This window comes from Ranitomeya imitator, chromosome 6, assembly GCF_032444005.1.
Source record: "Ranitomeya imitator isolate aRanImi1 chromosome 6, aRanImi1.pri, whole genome shotgun sequence".
NCBI classification, from domain to species: Eukaryota; Metazoa; Chordata; class Amphibia; order Anura; family Dendrobatidae; genus Ranitomeya; species Ranitomeya imitator.
In genome coordinates this window covers 81,451,892-81,470,061 of record NC_091287.1, presented here as the reverse complement: position 1 = coordinate 81,470,061, position 18,170 = coordinate 81,451,892, and the positions used below count along the sequence as shown (strand labels likewise).

Below are 18,170 nucleotides of genomic sequence, written 5' to 3'. Positions count from 1 at the left end.
GTTTAGAGATAATTAGTTTATTCAGAAGATTAGGGTAATAGGTCGTTTAGAGAACCTTTTCTTGATATGCTAATTTATTGAGACAGGTTTTTTGGGTTATCAGGAGTTGTATGCCAAAATCATCAGTATTAAAACAATAAAAGACGTGACAAATTTCAGTTGGTGGATAATGAATCTATAATATATGAAAGTTTAATTGTAATCATTACATTATGGTTATGGACAAAAGTATTTGGGAAAGTCCATATTTAATTCCAATCCATTGCCAAAAAGTGGTCTAGAAAATGTGAGATGTGAAATTCTACAGGAAGGTTATACTCACTATTTCAATCCCAATTTATAATGTTATAAGAAAAATACCTTAAATTTGGTTTAAGAATGTCTGATTGTCCAGTTACTGATGCTAGGCATTTCAGATTTTCAATCACGGAAGATGTAATTAGTAAATCCAAGACTTTTTAAATCTTGGCAGTCATCACAACTTTAGTACTTATAGTAATTAAACTTTATTATGAGACTTGGATTAACTTGAACATGAGACATTTTGCTGTTTAAATGAAATTTGAAAATGTGCACTTAAATCTGTAGCTATAGAGTTAATCTGCAAGTGTGGCACCTGGGACAAAATGAACTGTATTCCTCTTGGGCGTCACTGGCTTTCAGTCATACAGGTGTGCTTTGGACATCACTCACTATCTTTTAGCAATGGCTGTAACCACGCCCTGGTACTTTGACTGACAGTTGGTTCTGCACTGATGCACTGCTGAGCCAGTTGTCAGTCACAGTGCCGAGACAGTCAAGTCCAATGCATGGGTGGACATACCGCATGTGCAGCCTGTGCGGCTGCATCGGGGCTGAGAAGCTCCAGGGGGCCCCTGCAGGGTGGTTAATAATGAGGGCAATCTGGCCTGTTTACCCAGCCCTGAGGCTCCTGGCCAGATTTCCCTCATGTGCGGAGAGCAGGGAGAGATCCCTGCAGCTCCGCTGCCTTCAAGAGAAAATAGCAGCGGAGCGGAGCTGCAGGGATATGTCCTGCGTCCTGCATGCGCTTCCTCTCATGCACACAGCAGCGCTTCTGGATGACATAATCATTCAGCGGCCAGCTGTGCCAGAGAGTAAGCTGCCGACGATGATGCTTCAGCTGCGGGAAAGAGTGCGGACAGGTGAGAGGTGCTGTGTTTGTGTTTTGTTGTATGTATGTGTGTTTGCGTGCATGCATAGTGCTGAGGGGGAATGTGCAGAGAGGTGAATGGTACTGTCTAAGTGGAGCAGAGGGCAATGATGGGGATAATGAAATGATGGAAGTGGTGGAATGGGCAAGGATGGGGATGGTGGGGGAGGAAGAAATTATGGACTTGGTGGAAAAGGCAATAATAGGGATGGAGAGGGAGGAAATGATGGAGGTGGTTGAATGGGCAAGGATGGTGGTGGTGGAAAGGGCAATGATGAGGATGGTGGGGGAGGAGGAAATGATGGAGGTGGTGTAAAGAGCAATGATGGGAGTGGGGGAGAAGGCAAAGATGGTGGTAGTGGAAAAGACAATGATGGAAGTGCTTGAGAAGAAGGCAATGATGGTGGTGTTGGAAAGGGCAATAATGGGGGAAGAGGAAATGATGGAGGAGGTGGATTGGGCAATGATTGGGTGGAGGAGAGGACAATAATGGGATGCGGGTGGAGGAGGACAATGAATGGTGTGGGGCATTGGGATGGGAGGAAGATGGACTTATAATGGACTTAGGAACAGGGGGAGGTGGAGGAAGACATTATTATTGCTTATTATGTCTAACACAGTCCCTTAGTATATAGTGTACGTACTTATTATGTATAAAACAGTTCCTTAGTATATCGTGTACTCACTAATTCTGTATAACACCATCCTTAGTTACATAGTTTCCTCTTGTATTATGTATAACACTGTCCCTTATTACGTACCATCTTCTCTAGTTATATATGGTGCTGTCCATTATTATATTGCTGTTGTGTACAGTGCTGTCTTTTACATAGTGTATTCTTGTTAATTTTGTTATTTACAACGCCCTCTTTTATTGAATAGTCTCCTCTCTTTTTAGATATAAAATGACTGCTGATAGAGGAGCCGGTGACCAGCGATCAGTCCATCAGCTCCTCCATTAGAAAAGAAGCTTTCCCGTGCTCCATCAGCCATCATTGCATTATGCATCTAACAAGACAGGACGATTTGTAATAAAAAAAACAGGGCTCTGTATAATCCAATATGTAACGGATGGCACTGTACATAACAAGAGAGGGCACTGTATAATAAGGGACGGCAATATACATAATATGTAATATATGTATGTAATATATATACATGTATGTGTGTGTGAAGATATGTGTATATGTATATATATATATAGCTTTGTCACCATAAAAGGAGGGGGGACCAGACACATTTCTTACACAGGGGCCCCAAGCTGTCAGTGTCCGCCCCTGGTCCAATGGGTGTTGCTGGTCTTGGTCCGGTGCCTCGTCTCTTCTTGTGATTGCCACCCTTTTTTCCTGCTTTGTGTGAATGACACGTCCTATCTCATCCACACAAATTCCTCCATTGTGCTCCTGCACATGCGTACCTGTCTCTGCCCTGCCGAGGAAAGAGCAAAGTACTGCAGTGCGCATATGCAGGAAAAGGCCATAGAGCGCCAGCACATGCATACTGCAGTACTTTTCCCTCAACAGGGCAGAGAGAGGTACGACTGCACATGAGTGCGATGGTGGACACTGAATGTACGACGTAAGATGCGTCATCCACACGAAGCAGGAACGGAGGACTGGGATCGCAGGAAGAGAGGTGTGACCAACCCCAGTTACTTTGAAAAAAGTACAAAAATGTGATGCTAAATTGTCACAAAATTTTTTTATATATGGCCTTGTGTGACGTGATTTTAAATGTGTAAAAAAATAAATACAGATAAAATCAAAGATAAATCACGTATAATAAAGGAAGCCACAGATACTAGCCCTGCCCCTTACAAATAATGTCTAAATATTCCCTATGTTAAAGTGGCCATAGTGGCAGAGTCAGACAGCTGTATGTTCTCTCATCCGAGAGAATCATGATGATTAGGCAAATGGCACTCTGATCAAACTCAGATCCGAGAATCAGCTTTGTGTGATCCGTTTTTCTTGGATGAGAGAACCATAATACACTGTGAGACGATGGAGATCGAAATTTCTCCATCTTCTCTGTTGTGTCAGTGCGCAGAAATCAGACTGTGTTCAGATGACATCTGTTGATTTCCACGCACTCATTCACTTGAATGGCCGAGTACAATCCTATAATTGGATCAAACTTGGACATACGTTTTTTTCCTTGGGCCGGCTCTGTCCGTGGAAAAAAAGCGGACATGTTCACAGCTCCATAGACTAGCACTGGTCTGGGTGCGATCCAATGTTTTGTTGGATCACACTTGGACTGATAATAAGGCCACTGCACCTTCTCTAATAGAAAGGGGACCCAATGTACCGTAATACAGTCTTTTATTGGCACTTTATGCTATAAAACAATAGAAAAACACACTTTTTTTCTTTTACATTTACAAAAATTCAAAATATTAATATAGAAATTGCAGAAAAATAAATCTCATACATATTACAAAAAGTACTGTTTGCACATTTTATAAACCTATCACTGATTTCATCAAAAAACTGGAAGAGTTTGACATTATTAGCACTTTATATCTTAAGTGCAGCAATTTTTACTATTTCTGTATAATTATGAGACAGTCTTGCCTAAATACCCAAAGCAGTGCCAAATGAGATAACATAATCTCTTAGCTACTAATAAAGTGATGTATAGGCGCAGAGAGTTTTCCATTAAATGTATCTATATACCAATATTACATTCACTCTTTATGGAGGCTGGCTGGCAAACAGCTGACAATGGCCTCTTACCCTAAGTATATCATTCATCGTACATTTTTCTTATGTTGAAGAGCAAAGAATGTAGAAAGTTACTCAAGTTAATTATTTTTCTACAAGAGTGTTTCAAGATCAATGTAATCTTTGTGCTACTCTATGGGCTAACAGTTACCATGAAGGATGATCAAATCGGAATCGCGGGTCTTCAACCCTTTCCCTACAGGGTGATTTTACATTTTTTGTAGTTCCATTTTTTTCCTTTTCTTTTTTCAAGAGTCATAATTTTTTAATTTTTCCAACAAAATAGATGCTTTATGGATTGTTTGTGTGTTACAGTTCTTATTGGCACCATTCTTTTTACCATTCGATTCCAAGTGCGGTGAAATTGCAAAAAAAAAGAAGACACTATTTCAAATATTTCTTTAGGTTTTGACTTTATTACTTTCATTATATGGTCAGAATGACTTGTCAACATGATTTTCCAGGTCAATCTGATTACAAAAATATTAGTAAAAAAACAATTGCCTCTTTTTCCACTTATCAATCACTTCTTACCTCACTCACAAAAACTGCTCAAATCTGTCTTCACTTCTGTCTTTACTGAGAAATCAGACTGCAGGTGCTAGTTATAGACGTATATGGAGAGAGGAGGATTTACTTTCTGCCAAGCAACAGCTAGTTGATTACAGACAGGGTTAATAGATGGGATGGGAGGAGATATATGGGCAGTAGCTGAGGCAGATTTCCTGTTATGACTCAGATAGGGCCTAGCATTCAGTAGTGAAAGACCTGTGGTCTACTAACTTGCAGACCTTCATGCTAACGGGTGTAGTGCACGAAAATGGCGGACATCAGACGGATAATATGTCCTAAGGACCAAGGAAACGTGAAGAGACATGTGATAGATTGGAACTAAGGCCGGGGAGTCTATCCAAACAGTGCGGAACTTTGCCCATGAAAAGCAGATGGCAAACTTAAGGGGACTGAAAGACGTGGAAACTGTATCCGAAGGACACTAATGAACAATTGTCTACATTAAAAGGAAGCTAAGGTCACCATATTGGGGCATGAATTCTCCTACGGAGAGCAGTGGACTATCACAGTACTATTGAGGAGTCCTACTGACATATCTCTAGCAGCGGGGTCCTCATTAGTGAGTTGGAAACTGAGAGTAGCTGTGGGGGTCCATAGTGTTACACCTTGACCCGTGCGGCCCTCTCAGGGGAAGATGGAGTTTTCCATAAGAGTTTGATGTACTGTCATGAGATGCAGGATTGTGAAGTGCCGCTGCCTGCTTCATGGAATTGGAATATTCGTGAAGCCTTGTACCTATTATCTGATGTACATAGTTCTTAACAAGTTACTGTTTGTTAAAAAGAAGTTAATTTTTGGACTCTTTTCTCACGCACTCATTGCTGTAACATCTGGTCCTGGCCTGCCAGATACAATGGCAGTATGCCTTCTGGCTAGGTGTATGCAGTGTGTAGTTATTGCAGAGAAGTGATAAAACAAATTAAATTATAGACATTTGGAATCACCATACTCATACAGACCCACAGAATAAAGACAATACATTATTTGTGCAGCTTAATGAATAGCATAAAATGTAACACAGAAAAAAAAACAGTGCCTGAACGGCTGCTTGGTTTACATTCCTTCCCATGAAGAGTTAATAAAAGTTTGTTAATGTATATATATATATATATATATATATATACTTCAAAAGGATGCTGCTCTGAAATACAACTCATTCTGATAAAAGCAAATCCCTTGTATGACTGTCGCCAAATTTAAAAAAAAAAATGTTATGGATCCTAGAACGCAACAATAGAAAACTAGAAAAAAAATCTGGCATAAAGGCCAAAACTGGCTGTAAGGCCGAGGGGTTAATACTGTACAATGTATCTAAAAGACCTGACTCTTCAGCAGGGGTTGGATCTGATCTGCTTGATTGTGGAATCCCAGCATGCTTAAAGGAGTTTTTGAATGAATGAATGAATGAATGAATGGATGCTGCCTGCATCATTAATACAGCAGTTACCGGTCAGTAACATTATTACAGTAGATATTGATTGGTAATGGCGGCTGGAATGATGCAGGCAGCGCTCGTTCATTTCAAACCACAAGATCTTGTGATAACTCATGAGATCTTATGTTCTCACACTATATGCTGCCATGGAGGTTGTGGGATGATTCCACTAAGTATGCTGGGGTATGACAAACAATTCAGAATTTCGGACCAGACTCCTTCTGAAAAGTTGGGTCCTTTAGGACTCATGCACATGGCCGTATTTTCGGTCTGAGTGCGATCTGACAAAACATTGAATTGCAACTGGACCAATGTTATTCTATGAGGCTTTGCACATGGCAAATCACTGCATACTAGAGTTTGATTCAATATTCGGAACTCACTTGGCCATATAAGACAATGAGTCCGTGGAAACATCAGACTGCACTCGGATGACATCTGCGTGCGGTCTGATTTCCTGACAGAAACAGAGTAAACTATGATCACACTTTGATCAGCGTTTGATCAGAGTGCAATTTGCATAATCAACCTGATTCTCTCAAATGAGGGAATACAAGGTCGTCTGCACAGGCCCTTAGATGCATTTTTTAAATACTCATAGTTGAAAAAATGTTTTGTGTAACTTTTTTAATTAATAAAAAAGGCAGGAATTTCTATCAAATAAGATCAGAATATATGAAAACACAGTGACCAAATCATTTAACATAATTGGAAAGGTGCAACATGCAGAAAAAAATAAAATCCAGATACTTGTGCTTACCTGGATTGTTTGTAGGGGCACTTGGCCCATCAAGATCGATCAGTGTTCCTTCTGATTTGCTTCTTGAAATGCCGGCAGAGCGAAAAGATTGTTGTCGCCTTGACATTTTCCTGCCAAATGAGAAACATAGTAAATTAATTAAAGTTTGCTCTAAACCATGTCATAGAAACTTGACTGCACTTCTGACTCCTATCGTGCGGTAAATGTGTGCAATATTTCTCATATAAGCTGAGCAGCTTATTTTCCCGACATCTCCTTGGATATAAACTACCATTGTCAGCCATATTTCTCCTGGGACTCATTTAGCAGTCACCTACAACATGACCCATCTTCACTCAGTCATTCTAAGATGACCCTGCTCGTGAGAGCTTACAATCTACAATGAGGTGGGGAGATACAAAGTACAGGTGTGTATTTACAATGATGTATTTACAATGATGGTCCAGCCATCTTCAGGGAGTGGGGGATAGGTGGAGAATGGGCTACACACAAAAACATGAAATGACTTTGATTAGTTAACATGATAGGCCGCTCTGAACAAATGTGTTTTGAGCGAGCGCCTAAAACTATGCAAGTTGTGGATGGTCCTAATATCTTGGGGTAGAGCATTCCAGAGGATTGGTGCAGCACGGGAGAAGTCTTGGAGTCGGGAGAGGGAGGTATGGATTAGTGCAGAGGTTAGCCGAAAGTCATTTGCAGAGCGCAGCGGTTGGCTAGGCCGATAGACCGAAATGCTTATAACTTAACCTCTACTAAAAATCAATTAAAATCCAAAGTATAGGTTATATGAGAAGCAGAACAAGTTCAATGAATGATTTGGCTGATATAACATATGTAAGCAAGAGAATACACTCTATCATTAAAATTCGTCCTATGAACCCTGATAGGAAAAAAGAGCAAGCCCCTGAAAAAGTCACTCCATACCGAAACCTACCCATGTTATAACCTTACAACAATCCCTACGTAAATGTCTTACTGCATCTCTCAGAATCAAAAAAGGGTGTTCATTAGTGTTGAGCGATACCGTCCGATACTTGAAAGTATCGATATCGGATAGTATCGGCCGATACCCGAAAAATATCGGATATCGCCGATACCGATATCCGATACCAATACAAGTCAATGGGACATCAAGTATCGGAAGGTATTCTCATGGTTCCCAGGGTCTGAAGGAGAGGAAACTCTCCTTCAGGCCCTGGGATCCATAGGGATGTGTAAAATAAAGAATTAAAATAAAAAATATTGATATGCTCACCTCTCCGGCGGCCCCTGGACATCACGCTGCTAACCGGGAGGCTTCTTTGTTTAAAATGCGCGCCTTTAGGACCTGCGAATGACGTCCCGGCTTCTGATTGGTCGCGTGCCGCCCATGTGACCGGCATGCGACCAATCAGAAGCCGCAACGTCATTCGCAGGTCCTCAATTCCTAGAATTAGGAGTTTTTGTGAATGAGAATGACGTCGCGGCTTCTGATTGGTCGCGTGCCGCCCATGTGACCGGCACGCGACCAATCAGAAGCCGCGACGTCATTCTCATTCACTAAACTCCTAATTCTAGGAATTGAGGACCTGCGAATGACGTCACGGCTTCTGATTGGTCGCGTGGCGGTCACATGGGCGGCACGCGACCAATCAGAAGCCGGGACGTCATTCGCAGGTCCTAAAGGCGCGCATTTTAAACAAAGAAGCCTCCCGGTTAGCAGCGTGATGTCCAGGGGCCGCCGGAGAGGTGAGCATATCAATATTTTTTATTTTAATTCTTTATTTTACACATTTCTATTGATCCGATACCGATACCCGATATCACAAAAATATCGGATCTCGGTATCGGAATTCCGATACCGCAAGTATCGGCCGATACCCGATACTTGCGGTATCGGAATGCTCAACACTAGTGTTCATTAATGATCAGAAATGGAATAAAATAGGAAATATTAGAAAATATGAAAAATCTGCAATTTTTTAATATTTTTGGGTCATTTGCTGTGGCTATGCCACTTACTTTATACTTATTGACGATTTTGTTTTTCCATAGTTGTGTTAAATAAAAATCATCGCAGATAGGCCTTTTAAGTCCTCTGCTCTTGCTCATAAGAGTGAAGCCCCCTCTCTAGTAAGTCTATATGGCCCAATTCAGCATTTGATAATGGATTTTAAAGGGATATTCTCATTGGATTAAATTGGTATGGTTAGAACGCATAAAATAAGCAAGTGTGTAATTAACTTGCTATTTTTACTTGATTTTTTTCTATCTGCTTTTATTATACTGCTATGAGAGCTTTTATCTTACACAGTGCACAGCCCATAGGAATGACCACCAGAACCTGGCAAAGTAAAACTGAAGAAATGGGCCGGCACCCCCATTGCTGTAAGTGCAATATGTAGGTGCATATTCACACTGTGGCCAATAGCAGACATAAGCTGGGATAAAAAACAATTAACCAATACCCTGTAGTAAGTAAACAGTAGTAGTACATGTAAATAACAGAATACTTAGCTGACACAACTAAGTACCTTACGTTATTTACATGTACTACTGCTATTTACTTTCTTACTGCAGGGTGCTTCTACATTGTTTTTATCTTAGCTTTAGTATGTACAGTTTTTACATTTCAGGGTGAGAGGTTAACCCCTGAGAAACTAGTCATCTCTCTCCAGTCCATTGAGTTCTATGGAACAGTCAGCTGCCCATCACGCCCTCAGCTACTGACCAGATGCTGTTATCAGTCCTGCAAAACTACCAGCCTTCAGTATCTGCATTTTCCATAGCAGTTCTCCTGATTACTTGTTAAAAGACCTTGTTAACTCCATATGAAAATATAATAATATAAGTGCAGACATCAGAGCAAGCATTGCCAGACTATTAATGCATCATAGTAGCATTAACTCAGCAGTAGAAGTAGGTTACTGAACCAGAACTATCACTCAAATAGGATTGCCTACTCCCAAGAAACAAGGAAGTGAAAGAGACTGAAGAGCTGTATGCTGCTCAAGAAGCAACATGAGAATATCCCTTTAATTAAGCACTAAATATGCTCTAAGCATCTAGTCATCAGACTGCTCAGGACTGGGGTTGCATGATTATGTTGTCTACAATTTTAAATAGTTGTATCACGAAGACAACCTCTGGGCACATGACCTATTAGCTTAGAACCCTCCTCCTGTTACGGCAGACTCCAGGTGTCCTTGTAGCACATGGGTAACCATTCATCTAATTTATGGCCACCATGTAATATGGCGCGGCTTGCTTTAGCTACATGAGCAAATTACTAGAGCTGACCCAAGTGGAATTGATCAACCTCTTAACTCAGCATCAGTATTTTCAAAAGGAATGTCCAGGATGAGACCACCGCATCACAGTGTAGGCTTGCAGTCACGTCTACTAGATCTAAGGTCAAGAACCACATTTTGACATTTGTGTTGGATTCTTGTTTGATTACTTTTGGACATTATAGGACTATTTCACATTCTTTAACAATCATTGCACCTATTTTACCAAACCATCAAACAGAAAACCAGCAACCAATCAGAGCTCAGATTTTTTCTTCAGAGCATTTTTAAAGATGAAACATGACGTCTGAATGGTTGATTTTAGACAATTATTTTGTCAAACGACTTTTGGAAATTAGACCCTTATTTTTGTCACATTTCTATAGTTCCCAGTACAAGTTTCCAGGCTAGCAGTTTACAGCTGAAGGATCAGTCATAACTGTTTTACAGCTTTGCACTTTATCAAACTTTGTAGAGAGCCATAACTAATATCACTAACAATTTTAGAATTATTTCATTTCTCTCGACAACCTATCCAAAAATCACAGAAGGCCAACCTTTTTAACGGACATGTTGTAACGCTATAATTACGGTAATCGTTAAGATTATGAGTGACAAAGAGAATGTCTACAGCTTAAAATACTGATCCGAAGACATTTGTAACAACTATAGTTTGTGCGTAAAATACTAATAATGACAATCATAATCTATACCAGCTTCTCTAGCTTAAAAAAAATGAGCAGACAACAATTTTATGGTTAAAAAATCACATAACTGCATTATGTCATTCTTAGGCCATATTCACACATTAGTATTTGGTTAATATTTTCCTTCAGTATTTGTAAGCCAAAACCAGGAGTGGAACAAAAAGAGGAAAAGTATAATAGAAACACGTCACCATTTCTGGATTACTCACCAACTCCTGTTTTTGGGTTACAAATACTGATGTGAAATATGGATCCAAATATTGCTGTGTGAACATGGCCGTAGTCTAGTGGGATGAATATAAGAGGACCACTCAACGGGTGTGTATCGGATCAAACTTGGGCATGAAGCTAATTTTTCCTATGACATACTCTGTTTGAAGGAAATATTGGACATGTGCACAGCCTCATAGACTAACATTGGTCCGAGTGCGATCCGATGTTTTGTCGGCTCACATTCATGACCGAAAATACACTGGTCTGAACCTGCCCTAAACGTGACCGATGAGCGCCCATTCTTGTCTTATCAGTGCTTGAAGTTTATCATAATTTCTGTGTTTTTGTTTGTACACCCACTTTTGAGGATTTACCATAGGTTCTCAATGGAAACTGTAAAGAAACATAATGTACCACTATACTTGAAGTTAGAATGGTGCCTTCATCTTAAAATATTTGTGCGTTCAACTTCACTTCCATCTTATGTTAGACACAGGAGAAAGCTTTCGGTGTTGGCACATTTCTGTGTTGGAACTGTGAAGGGGAATGATTTGCTCATTTTAGTGACTAAGTCAGCCTACTCTGTCTGTGCATCTCCTGTAATATAAAGGGGGACTGGCTTAGCTATTGAATAAATTTACCCCTTCACAGATGGCATTGATCATCGTAACGCACTAATATTGTAAGTTTAAGTAACCCACAACAGGCTTATAGGCCACCACGCACCTACGGGAGCAAAAGGTGCCAACATGGTAAGCTGAGTATCATCATCTATATTCAGTGGCTTATGAAGGCACTATATAAACAAACAATTTGCCCGCAGCTCTATAGCACAAAGCTGCCGGGACTCTGCATGATCTCATATAGGCACAGTAGACTCAAGTCTGGCAGAACTACTAAGGCTTGAGCAAGATGATAACTATACAATTCAACCAACAACTTCTAGGTTGATAATTATTAGTTTGTAAGACACGGACACCAAACAGGTCACGTGGAGTCACTGTTAGGTGCTGACTTGTAGGCTCAAAAGTACACACCCTGCAGCTGTCATGTCACACGGCAAGATGTAGAAAGTCATGAAATTCCAGTTGTGGAAAACAATCTTGATGTCTTTCTAATATTATCTCCCTTCTGTGTCTCCATTATAAGTGTTGCAAATATTTGGATTATACAGTTCTGGCAAAAATTAACAGGCCACTGCACAGTTTTATAAAAATCAGCTTCTCTACATGTTTGACAGCCATTCCATTCCAGTGTCAGTTGAATTCCAACCAGAATACATCTCATTCTACTTAATGTGCTCCTGATTAGGTGATCACCTGAACCAAATCTTATTTAATAAAGGAACGTATTAAAAAACCCTGCTGTGGTGTTCACAATCCTCTTGCAATAGGACAAGCTGGATGGTAAAACAAGTGCTAGTAATATCCCAAAAGTAATAGGAATGAAAAAATAACTTTTCACCATGCCAAAGGAGTTGAAAAGAAAAGTATTGAGTGGGGAAAAGAAGGGCTAAATTATGGCTTTACTAGCAGAGGGATACAGTGAGCATCATGTTGCTTCATCCTTAAAATTTCCATTACAATAAGGCCAAGCAGCAGACATTGGGGACAACAAAGCTACATACCGGCAGAGGGGGAAAACAACTCTCCACTGACCGGGATCATCTTATTCGAATGTCACTTAGCAACCGCAGGATGACATCAAGTGACCTACCAAAGGAATGGCAAATGGCAGCTGGGGTGAGGTGCATGGCAAGAACAGTTCGTAACAGGCTCCTAGAGGCAGGACTCAAGTCATGTAAATGTAGAAAAAAGCATTTCATCAATGAGAAGCAAAGGAGAGCCAGGCTGAAGTTTGCCAAAGACCATAAGGATTGGGCCATAGAGAACTGGTGTAAAGTAATCTTCTCTGATGAGCCTAATTTTCATCTTTGCCCAACACCTGGTCATCTAATGGTTAGACGGAGACCTGGAGAGGCATACAAGCCACAGTGTCTTGCACGCACTGTGAAATTTGGTGGAGGATTGCTGATGATCTGGAGATGCTTCAGCAAGGCTGGAATTGGGCAGGTTAATCTTTGCAAAGGACGTATCAGTCAAGCCGCGTATAAAATTATCCTGGAAAAACAGTTGATCTTCTGCTCAGGCAATGTTCCCCAACGCTGAGGACTGGTTTTTCCAGCAGGATAATGTGCCATGCTGCACAGCTAGGTCAATCAAGGTGTGGATCAAAGACAACCACATCAAATCCCTGTCATGGCCAGCCCAATCTCCAGACCTGAACCCCATTGAAAACCTCTGGGATGTAATCAAGAGGAAGATTTATAGTCACAAGCCATCAAACAAAAAAGAACTGCTTACATTTTTGTACCAGGAGTGGCATAAGGTCACCCACAAGCAATGTGAGAGACTGGTGGAAAAAATGCCAAGACGCATGAAAGCTGTGATTAAAAATCATGGTTATTCCACAAAATTTTGATTTCTGAACTCTTCCTGAGTTAAAACATTAATATTGTTGTTTCTAAATGTTTATGAACTTGTTTTATGCATTATTTGAGGTCTCCAAGCAATGCATTTTTTTATTATTTTGACAATTTCTCATTTTCAGAAAATAAATTTAAAAAAATTTCTTGGAACTTTGGAGACATGTTGTCAGTAGTTTATAGACTAAAAGAGCAATTTACATTTTACTCAAAAATATACCTATAAAGAGAAAAATCAGACAAACTGAACATTTTGCAGTGGTCTCTTAATTTTTGCCAGAGCTGTATATGTCAATGGTCTAGATCAACAAAACATCAGTCATTAAAATAGTTGAATGTTTTCTAAATTTGCCCTCAAATTTAAATGAGCTTGCTTCTCTCTACACCATGGCTTTATGCTTCATAATATAAATGTGTGCCTAAATATGAAATTACAGTAGACATGAGCAGATTCGTGGATGTTCACGTTCATGTGAATTGACCAAACATTAGCCCAAAGGTTGGTTCGGGAACCAGAACTGTACCCAAACCCCATAGAAGTCAATGGAGCCCAAACTTTGTGCTGTAAAATGGTCATAGTAAGGGCTAGGGGACTACAAAAGAAAGCAGAGTACCCCCACAGACAAAGACTCTCTCACTCTCTCTTTCTCTAACTCTCTCCTAAGATGGACTTCCAGGGGAGGTCCGTGTTCGGAGTTCAGCACCGGGCACTAGGTGACCTTACAGTTCAGGTTCGCTCATCTCTATTACTATATCTATTTGGGACAGAAGAGCACAGTAGGACAATACTGCAAGAGAAATATGAGGTTGAGAGTGATGGTAGTGCTCCCTGGGGATTGTGTAAGATCACACCATATATGAGACTGAGAATATGCGGCTGCAGCCTGTGGCTGGAGGATAAATTCTACCAGATAGCAAGTAATTTTAGTAGAGAATAGATGTTACGTTACTCGGCTTGCACTTTCTGGCAAACAAGAAGCCTCACTAGTATACAATTAATGCATTTATTCACACTAATGACACTAATGCATTCTGCCACTAAATTTTCCAATTTTTTCTTTACTTTGAAAATGGTGCCAGTCCGGATCTAAATACGTTGGTGTGGAAAAAAACTTTAAAAATACATAATCAAGGTTTCTTTATTACTGCAAGTGCAGCTCAGGTATGATATCTTCAGTAAAGTAACTATGCAATTACACAGAGCAAAAAAAACAAGCATAAAGTGGCTGGGCACCTAAATCCATATTAGATGTCATGCAATTCTCCATTTTATTTATACAGGGTGGGCCATTTATATGGATACACATAAATACAATGGGAATGGTTGGTGATATCAACTTCCTGTTTGTGGCACATTAGTATATGGGAGGGGGAAACTTTTCAAGATGGTTGGTGACCATGGCGGCCATTTTGAAGTTGGCCGTTTTGGATCCAACTTTATTTTTTCCAATGGGAAGAGGGTCATGTGACGCATCAAACTTATTGAGAATTTCACAAGAAAAACAATGGTGTACTTGGTTTTAAAGTAACTTTGTTATCTCATGAGTTATTTACAAGTTTATGACCACATACAAAATGTGTTCAAAGTGCTGCCCATTATGTTGGATTGTCAATGCAACCCTCTTCTCCCACTCTTGACATACTGATAGCAACACCGCAGAAGAAATGCTAGCACAGGCTTCCAGTATCCGTTGGTTCAGATGCTGCACATTTCGTATCTTCACAGCATAGACAATTGCCTTCAGATGACCCCAAAGATAAAAGTCTAAGGGGGTCAGATCAGGAGACTTTGGTGGCCATTCAACTGGCCCACGATGACCAATCCACTTTTCTGGAAACTGTTCATGTAGGAATGTTCGGACCTGACACCCATTACGTGGTGGTGCACAACACAATGAGCAGCACTTTGAACACATTTTATAAGTGGTCATAAACTTGTAAATAACTCATGAAAGAATAAAGTTGCGTTAAAACCAAGCACACTATTGGTTTTCTTGGGAAATTCTCAATATTTTTGATGTGTCACATGACCCTCTTCCTATTGGAAAAAATAAAGTTGGATCCAAAATGGCCAACTTCAAAATGGCTGCCATGGTCACCACCCATCTTGATAAGTTTTCCCCCTCCCATATACCATTTTATTTAGGTGTATCCATATAAATGGCCCACCCTGTAGATTAGTCTGTAAACAGGGGGCCATGGAGTTAACAATCCAAGTAATTTTAAATGGCCAACATGTAGTTTGTGTAATTGACACGGGGTGGGCAGTGACCACCGTGTCATGCCAACTTTATCATTCCAATGAGAGAATAGATTGATGGCTAAATGGTTTAATTAGACAAAACCAAACCATCTACCTAATTATATTTTGGTATTTACAGAGATAGACATGGATCAGATACCTTAGAAAGTATTGGTCGTCAAGTACTGCACTCCTCAAACTTAAAAGACTGATGTTTAATGGACCATAAAAAATCAAGTGTTGATCTCCCAAATCTTTGGTACCATCAAGTAGTTCAATTACTGGAACTGGTATAGTTTCAGAAACCGCAATGAAACAAGAGCAGATGTCTTTATCTATTATATGCTCATTAGGAGAACCATTCAAACTGTATTACACTGTGAGCAATAGAGAAATGGTGATGTTGGACAAAGTAGGGGTACAGAAGCAGTGACTAGATCCTACAAAATTCCTGTTCAAGAACAGCAGTTTACCCATACCCAGTGACGATATTGGCAATGTCTAAACCTAGATGAACAAAGAAACTGTACCGACAGCAGCTACCATGAAATTACGTGTCCTTAACCCTGAGCAAATCTACAGAAATCTTTGTTGGTCTCTGCAGTCTCTGTATACTGTCACAGCCATCCTTGTCCTCGTGTTACTGTGCTAGCTATGATGTTTGGGCCCAATGTTTGTTGTTTTTTGAGAATGTTAGTTGCTATACTACAGTAGATGTTAAAAGATGGATAAACACGCACCCAATACGGTGACAGGATGTGGGATATAAGATCTCCATTTGTGCAGTGTCTGTAAGGCTGGTATGCATTATGCAGCATGGATTTCTTAAAGACAAACATTATGTTTGAATGTCAGTTGGGCCTGAGGCAAGTGACGTTCATCAAAGAATTTAGTAAAGTAGAATGACTCTTTCCATCTCAACTGCATAATTCATGAGCATTACTTAGAAGTTTACCGAGTCCTCCGAGATACAAGCAGTTTAGGACTCCTTGTAAATATGCCATGAAAAAATGTACATGATCTGCAACACTTCAAATTTCTAACAACTCTGTTCTAATAAGATCTTCCCTGATATAAATAAGCACATAGGGATTAAACTGTACATGAAGCCCAGGTCAGCTCCTGTGTATGATGCGTAAATATACCGTACTTGCTTATTTTTTCTTACCCAATGTACTTTGTGCCCTTCATATAAGATGGGCACAATTATCTCTATTTTTTTTACGGACACATTGGATAATCACCATAAATCATTATGATTATAAGTTATACATGTCTACAGCCCATAATTCTCATATGAAGACATCATTTGCATTCAATGTGAACTAAAAATGATGACAATTACAGTCAATATAATTTGTATAGGTGTCTTCAGTTTTTTGGGGTTTTTTTTAAAACACGGATCCCTTTTTTTTACGGACAGGGCAAAAAAGTGCCCTATTTTTACAGACTGTCCAGGAATTTTTGGATGGTTGGTAATGTAACAGAGTTGGTGACATATACAGTGCAATGGTGTAGCTTGGATCCTATTTCTGGAGGTTTATACTGTATTGGGAAATCCCAAAGATTAGACTTTGCCAAATCACAGTTTGCAAGCCACATTAGGGTCTTCAGCTGTTCCTCATGGTCTGCGGATAGTGACAGTCAAAGATCTGAAAATTAAATGTAACAAAGCAGTGGAGTGGTGCTGACAGCATTGCAGTCTGCTTGGATACAGTATGCAGATGAGTGGACCTGATCATTGGGCTGCATCCACATATCCATTGTAAACATCTGCTATTTTCTGGGACAGCACACAGACCCATAGAGCTTCATTGATCTATACACATAGCAAAGTGCTGCGGAATATGTTGGCGCTATATAAATAAAGATTATTATTATTATTACAGCAGATTTAAAGATGGATCTGTGAGTCTGATCCATGAGGCTCAGATATGTTCTATACCTATCCATACTACAGATCAGACTAGGCCATTTAGGTCCATGGTGATATGTTTACTATGGATAAAAAATGGAAGATATTCTTTCTTCTTCACAGTTCTCACAGTTCCTTTCATGTTTCATCTTTTTCGTACTATTCCTTTCTTAAAGAGGACCTCTTATTAAATGTTTCACATGTTGAACTGAACACATGATGTAACAATGGCTGCAGAGCAGTTTAAAACTGTTATTTTTTTACATTTTGCCTCTCCATTTCGGAAATATTAGCAATCAAGTGTTTTACAGCTAAACACGGTAATTAATTTAAGTTTAAGTGGGCGTTCTCGGAGAGTTTTCATTGGGGCATATCTTCCTCCTGTATGATATTGACAAATCATAAGCAGACTGCAGAGATCAAGAGAAAGAAAGAACAAGCTTCCATTATACTGTAGCTTAGAGCAGGCTACTCCTGTGTGAGATGTAATCACGGACAGCCTGATTTCACTGCACAGCGACTGCAAGCTGCCCTAAGCAAAACAGCCATAGGTCTGACACTATTCAGTTTTCATCTACTGGCAGTCCATGAGGGAGGAGTAGTTTTAAAACTCTTCTATGAACTCTCCTCCTCCTATAGCACTGTCACCCCTGCTATACTGTTCCTCCCAGCAC

At 40.0% G+C, this 18,170-nt stretch overlaps 1 protein-coding gene across 1 annotated transcript in view; it reads right to left on the bottom strand.

Moving 5' to 3' along the window:
* The window catches only part of MACC1 (MET transcriptional regulator MACC1), a 91,918-nt gene that overhangs the window by 44,673 nt on the left and 29,075 nt on the right, over nucleotides 1-18,170 (bottom strand). Inside the window, exon 2 of the mRNA XM_069729821.1 lies at nucleotides 6,666-6,775. Coding sequence (XP_069585922.1) covers nucleotides 6,666-6,771 — 106 coding nt within the window. The 5' untranslated portion in view covers nucleotides 6,772-6,775. The remainder of the gene's footprint in view (nucleotides 1-6,665; nucleotides 6,776-18,170) is intronic.